The sequence below is a fragment of the Misgurnus anguillicaudatus genome, chromosome 2 (assembly GCF_027580225.2).
Source record: "Misgurnus anguillicaudatus chromosome 2, ASM2758022v2, whole genome shotgun sequence".
NCBI lineage: Eukaryota > Metazoa > Chordata > Actinopteri > Cypriniformes > Cobitidae > Misgurnus > Misgurnus anguillicaudatus.
In genome coordinates, this window is record NC_073338.2 from 14,857,517 (window position 1) to 14,864,543 (window position 7,027).

At 39.2% G+C, this 7,027-nt stretch overlaps 1 protein-coding gene across 2 annotated transcripts; it reads left to right on the forward strand.

Moving 5' to 3' along the window:
- Window positions 1–2,746: 2,746 nt before the first annotated feature.
- LOC129441864 (mannose-binding protein C) lies at window positions 2,747–6,817 on the forward strand. 2 transcript variants are annotated; one of them, XM_073873437.1, is made up of 4 exons: window positions 2,747–2,897; window positions 4,277–4,433; window positions 4,534–4,605; window positions 4,726–6,817. In XM_073873437.1, exons 1-4 carry the CDS (start codon window positions 2,895–2,897, stop codon window positions 5,196–5,198), a joined length of 705 nt encoding a protein of 234 aa, XP_073729538.1. In that variant the 5' UTR covers window positions 2,747–2,894; the 3' UTR covers window positions 5,199–6,817. The 2 variants fall into 2 exon arrangements, with proteins under 2 accessions (XP_073729538.1, XP_055057574.2); XM_055201599.2 differs by having other exon boundaries at window positions 2,764–2,897; window positions 4,274–4,433.
- Window positions 6,818–7,027: the final 210 nt, after the last annotated feature.

Below are 7,027 nucleotides of genomic sequence, written 5' to 3' on the forward strand. Positions count from 1 at the left end.
CAGAGATGATGATAGTGTTCATTTAGCTATGGTGATTTCATCTATTGCATTTAATGTTTTGGCTTTCTTCCTCATATTAGTATTACTTTCTCCAGAAAAAGAGTCAACAAAATAAAAATTTTAAGACAGGAACAATTCCAAAATTGAGTTGATTTGACACGGAATGACCAGCAGGTGTTCACTATTAATGACTCAGTCACTTCATTATCTTATTAACTTTAACACTGATTTAGTGTTATATAAACACCGAGCAGTGTTAATTTAACACTGGGGATTTTGCTGTGCACCCAGGAAGAAAATCAGCCTTCTGCAAATGGGCTCAGATTCAGAATCAGAAGATGAAGAGGTCCAACCTGCCATACAGAGGTACAGAGCAGAGCCCACCATTACATTGGAGGGCTGCCCCTTGAAGTGGTGGGCATCTCATTCAGGAGCCCATGAGAAGCTGGCCTCACTAGCTCACAAATATCTAGCCACTCCTGCAACCACCGTTCCCTGTGAACGACTTTTCTCAGTTGCAGGTCACATTTTGAACAAGAAAAGGTCAGCTTTAATTTCAGAAAATGTGAAAAAGTTAGTTTGCCTCAGCAACTGGCTGAAATATGATAAAGCTCAGTAGATTTGAAAGGTGATGTTTAAACAAGAAGACCAGTTTCAGTGTAATGCACATGTCACAAGGTGACGATCTTTTCAGGGGCGGAACCAAAAATTGAGAAAGTTTGGTTCCGCCCGGAAGTTTCCATCCGGACCGGGAGAGAGAGACACCGGACGTCCGGTAACAAATCGAGCGCAGCTGTGGGCTGTTAAGAGGAGCGCCGGGTGATTGGAGGAAAGGAACATGCAGGGCAGTATTTAAGATCAGTCTAAATCACAGTTTGTGTGCTTAGTGTGTGTTGAAGTGCTGAGTTGTGCTCGTCCGATACACCATTGGTGGCTGTAGATACTCTCTCTCTTTCGTAGACTGAAGTGGATGTGTTGAAGATATAGTGAACCTTATAGGTTGAAGAACGATCGGATTACATTATACATTGTGAGGAATAAAAGGGAGAAGGAAACGTATTGTTTGTTTACAACGTGAATAAAAGTGGAGAGCTGTGAGTACTAAATCCTTTTATTGAAACGCATTAGAGACTTACTTGTGATTTTACTGAATACCTCCAGGAGAGGGAGGGCGGCCCTACCCCTGAAATAGCGTGGTGGGTGAGCCGAAGGAACCTTCATTGAAGCAGCCACAGCAGCGAAGCAAACAACTAGGCCGTATTACCATCGCCTAATTCGACCAAAGCGAAGTGGAGGAAGACGGGCGTCTTTTTGTGTACACTTGAGTGTGGTGGGTGAGTCTTTGTGTTTAGAAACGTTCACGTTGAAGTGGTGCCGTGTATTGCTGTGGATTGCTGTGCAATTGCTGTGTGTCTTGTCAGACGTACCCCCGTATCACCCATTTCGTCGAGGGAAGACGAAGACGCTAACGGTCTAAGAGAGATCTGTCTATTATACGCTGTGAGTGTGTTTCAGGTGTAAAGCGACGGCGTGGGCCCCCTGGGAACGATTTCCCGTCTGAACATTGGCGGACTTTGGAGAGTGGCGGTGAAGAACCGAAAAGTTGGCAGTGTGTGAGTACAACTACGGGCTATTAGCATTGATACCTTACCTGTGTGATTTCCATTGTCGCAGAGCTAGAGGCGAAGGAGTTTCCGCCAGTGTTCGATCGCCCAACGGGTAGCGAGGAGAGGGCAGCGCTCGACCCGGTAAGACGGTGTGACGTTTCGCCCCTCTGCAGACCAACGAGCTCGCCGAGAGGGTTTGTCCCCGGCGCCATATAGGAACTACTGCCCATCTGACACATCGTGGATGCCAACTGTCGTAAGTCCGCCACCTCGCACAATTATAGACTCACCCTCACAAGCCATTGATTGACAGAGACGGAGAAAGAGAGCGAGCACCGAGAGAACGAACTGTGGGAAACCTGCACTTACCGAGAGCTGTAAACAGCGAAGAGGTGAGAGCCATCCAAGCCAGATTAACTGTGTCTTTGTGTCCCAGCCGCTGCCTGTGGAGAAAGAGAATGAGAGTGAGCATCGAGAGAACGAACTGTGTGAAACCTGTACTTACCAAGAGCTGTAGCCAGCGAAGAGGTGAGAGCTATCCAAGTCAGATTAACTGTGTCTTTGTGTCCCAGCCGCCGCCTATGGAGAACGAGAAAGAGAGTGAGCGACACGAAAAGGAACTGTGTGAAACCCAGCCTGTGAAGAGGACCAGAGCCTGAAGAGGCCGTTATTTTAAGTTCCCCTTCCTCCCTCCCCTATCCATCATTTTAAGTAAATTAAATAAAGTGCATTTTAATTTTATGCTTACCTTGTGTGTCTGGTCATTGGGGTGGCTTTGGGAACCTCCTCGAGGTGGAAAAAGGGGCGTGACCTTGTTAACATCTGGGTCCACCCCTACCTGTGACACACACATTTCACAGTTGTCTTTTTTCAGAATAAAAAAAGTAATTCATACTTTCTGTAAACTATATTTAACTGTAAACTACTGTAACTAAAATTGTAAACTACAAAAGTATTTTTTTTTTAAAGTAATTTCACACATTCTTTCATTTGCTCTCATTTAAGTCTGCCTGTCAATTCTGCTTCCTCCATGAGAAATTGTAAAATTTGGTCATTGCTGCTCTGTCAGGTCTCCTCTAATCTCTTCCCTTCCCTCATTTATGTGCATCTATCCTTGGTAGGTCGTCCTGGTTGCTCATTTGGTTTTCCTCGGTTTGCATGTTAATGTGGAGGCGTTATTGACAAGCCCCTAAGATTTAAAGCAAGAAGAGCCTCCTCTGTCTGGATCAGTTGTGTGGTTTAAGTTTTGCTGATCTTACATCGACAGTCAACTACTCTTGCATCAAAATGGTTTGTAACTGAATGCTTTTTTGATATACATGAGAATAATTGCTATCAAATGATTAACATGTTCTAACACATTACATGATGTTGTCAAAATGTTGTAATACATAATGTTATTCTATGCACAATAATAACATCCACTTTAAATTATGATATTCTGAAAGCTGATGCTGTAAATTTGGTTTGCTGTGATGTATAAAATGTAGAAAAGAAGCTCATCTGAGAAACTGATTTTTTTTGTATTGTACAGTTGAATTATTTGTCATGAGTGTGCACACAAATAATTTGTTGTGGTCTGAGAGGAAGCAAGAAATATAATTTTTTTTTTTTTAAATAACACATAACAACACTATATGTAATTCAAGCTGTTTATTGCAATTCTTTCTCAATTTTTCTAAATTGAGCAAGCTTTAAAATGTTGTTTATGAAAAGACATTACGCAAGTTGCGTCTTGTGTCCAACTTTCAATAAAACAGATTAGAACATTTCCTGTTTACAAGTCACACATCTAGAGATTATTTCTTTAATATTCTCATGAGGATATAGCTGGCTTGTGTGGATGTTCATGTAAAAAATGTACAGACATAAACCACATGAATTCCATGTTTCTCACTTGTAGACAACATGAAATTAAAATAAAAAACATGCAATCGCATTTGAAATGTGTGGGTTTAGAACATTTTTCGTGTAAATCTCATGTATATTGCATTAAAGGAAAACCCCAGTTTTTCAATATTTAAGTTGGCTTGACAAAGCCAACATACTGTTCTTCTATCTAAGCTTATTATTATTATTATTATGTTGGCTTGACAAAGCCAACATACTGTTGTATCTAAACTTATTATTAATAGTGGTGCTTGCATTTATGGAAGGCATCACTATTATTATTGCTCAGGGATATTATTATTATTCTTATGTCTGCACACTTTTTCGGCGCGTAACTCGTCCCGCACAGTTCGCACGTAGGAGTTTTCCTTACTCAAACGCTTGATTTTTTTTCCCCAAACCAGTTCAGATAGGAGTTTTACTTAAACATGAGCTCAGGGGCAGAAAGAAATTTGATTGGTTCACAAAAATCACCAATGAAAGTCCTCAACCGGAGCCTTCCAGTTTGAGCTCACCGTTGGTCAGGTGAGTAGCGCAGATGGTTAGATAGGAATGTGTGCTTGGTTTTGAATTCAGCCTGAAATGTTTCGAGCGTTTAAGTTATGTGTTTCGACGTTTTCACGTGTCTGTGGCACGACTTTCATTTTCGTGCCAGATTCATTTTAATTGACTTATTAATTTAATTAATCTTTCTAAGTTAGCTCATTTGTATGAATGTAAGTGCTGGTAAAACTACTTTAAGCTTTCATGTTTTTGCAAAACCTACTTTACACCAGCAGATGGCGCCAGTGTACTTCATTGTTCTTCTGACGCTTCAGTCTGGAATCTTGAATGGAGATGAACCAAACTGTCCTGCTCATTGTGGAGTACCAGGCACTCCTGGTCTGCCTGGAAAAGATGGGGCCATTGGACCTAAAGGAGAGAAGGGAGAGCCAGGTTTGTGTGAGAGTTTAAGTGTATGAATGCAGTGACTGGATCAGTGATTAACAGAAAACATGATCGAGAGAAGATTTGGCTTTTTACTTTACCGTCATAGGAGTGGTAGGGCCATCTGGACCCCGAGGACCACCTGGACCCCAAGGAATAAAAGGGCCACCAGGTCTACCAGGTATCAAACATTATAAGTTATACTCCATTATTTCATTCAGACATATCACAGCTCAGTTTAAATTTAAATTATGCATTAAACCTGAAAATATCAGTCATCTTGTAATCGTTTAATTTTCAGGGCATCTTGGAGGTGACATCACATCTCCAAAATCTGAGATCCAGCATCTAAGTGCAAAGATTGCCATGATAGAGAAAGTTGCGAGTTTTGATGCATTCAGAAAGGTTGGAGAGAAATATTTTGTTTATGATCGTTTTGTAGAAAGTTTCGATAAGGGGATTCAATACTGCAAGGAAATTGGTGGAGCAATTGCTTTGCCAAGAAATGCCGATGAAAATAAAGCTTTGTTAAAACTATCAGTAGCCAGTGGATTAAGTATCAACCCATATATTGGAGCCACAGACAGAGATAAAGAAGGACAGTTTGTAGACAATAATGGAAAACCCTTGACTTTTACCAACTGGGAATCAGGTCAACCTGATGATTATGTGGGAGCACAAGACTGTGGTGTTCTCAGAGTGTGGTCTGGTTTTTGGGATGATGTTGGTTGTGATGATAAACTTCCTATCATATGTGAAATAGAAATCAAATAATGTGTTTCATTCAGGATATAAGTAACTAAACAAATGTATGGTATAATTACACTATCCAGTGTTTGAATTGAGGGGTCTGGGGGGGTCCCGGACCTGCTATAAGCCTTTATTTTTATTAAAATTAAAATACTACATGAAATTCAAAATTCTCATGTTGCGCTGTCACAAAGCGATTTGTCCCAATTTCGCAATAAACTAGTTCAAATGATTTCTGTCTGAAATAAATATAAACTCTCAAGTGCGCCTCATGCTGTTTTCTGGAGGAATTGACAGACGAGTTAATGTCTCTGTCTGCGTGTGGAGTATTTTCATCTCAGTGACGGTAAGAATATTTAGTCATTTTTAGGGTTAGCGTTTATTTTCTTTTAATTCTTCTCAAACTATTATTTCATATCAATGGCGAATACACACTCAAATTGACAGCTGGTCCACAAAGTCAAAAGAAACACAAAATATTTTATTGGGAAAGCAGAAATCACGCATAAATGATAATAAATGATAGTCTCTTTATAATCGCTCAAATACGCATCATTCAGAAATAAATAACTATTTATAGAAAGTTAACTTTTGCATGTGTTTTTTAAACCTTGCAAAGGTTAACATGCAAGCGATTTTAAACTCTTTGAGCGCAAGATGTCAAAGTGAGCTGTTGTGGACAGACAAAGACGCACACACATAGCCTACTCAAATGGACGCACACTCAAAAGCGGACACACGGATATGCGGGTTTCCTAGCATGCAAACACAAAATTATCTCAAAATACCACAGTCTTGGCACCTATTCTTATAAAAACATTGAGTTATGTCTTAAAGTGAGTGCAAACAGTTCAGAAAGAAGTCAGATCTTTGTGTTGGTCTGAAAGTAGCTGTTCTTATCTGCATATGTTTGTGTCATTTATATTAATTAAACAACAGAAAACAAAGGAAAATCACTTCTGTATCTTTAAAAAGATTAATTATATTTAATTTATAAAGAAGACAGTGTTAATGTTTATTTGATTCTATGTACCTAAATACTACTGTTAGATCTTTATTTGTAACTTTGTTCTTTTCTATTTTTATATGCTCATCATTTCTTAATTTGTTCTTATTTTATTTTCCCAGCCCCAGTTTTGCTGACCCGAAAATTATTCGATCTATGATTTAAAATGTAATCCATTTAACCAATACTATATAGTAAATTTATGTAATTTGAGAGTAGCCATTGAGGTCCACACTACTTCACCCCTATTCCGTTTAAAATGTCTGGCCTTGCGGCAGTGTCTCATTATTTTGAGGGGTAAAAAACGTTTAGGGTTTGAGTTAAGGGTAAATTTGGGTTTATTTGTTTGATTACAACCAGGATCAGATGATTGTTGATCATGGATCACATCTTACTTTGTCAAATTACAGCGACCCTATAATGAGGGGGGTGGGGCTTAGCTAGGGGACTCCCCAGCTTTGACATAATTCAAACACTGACACTATCTGTCTGTCTACTATTCTAGCATGAATAACATTACAGTTAAATAATCAAGTAATAACTCTCTATTATTCATTATGAAATTGTGTTACCAGTTTAATTAAAGAGATTTTTTATAATAGTCAAACAAAATAAAAGCATATTCATGGCAAACACATTTCTTGTTTTTTTTCATTTTCTGTACAGTGTTACTGTATTTTTACATCACGTACAGGGGCGCCGCTAGCAATTTTGGGCCCTATGAAAGAATATGAGGTCGGGCCCCCTACCATACCCATTTTGCACCAAACATACAATCCAACCTACTGTAGCTATTCAAAATCTTTGTCTGTAATTTAAAAATACAGAACGATTTCTTTTGCTATTG

Excerpts from the sequence above, each read along its gene's own strand:
- LOC129441864 (XM_055201599.2), top strand. Across the intron at positions 4,434-4,533 it reads AGGAGAGAAGGGAGAGCCAG|GAGTGGTAGGGCCATCTGGA; the intron begins GTTTGTGTGAGA and ends TTACCGTCATAG. Across the intron at positions 4,606-4,725 it reads AGGGCCACCAGGTCTACCAG|GGCATCTTGGAGGTGACATC; the intron begins GTATCAAACATT and ends TTTAATTTTCAG.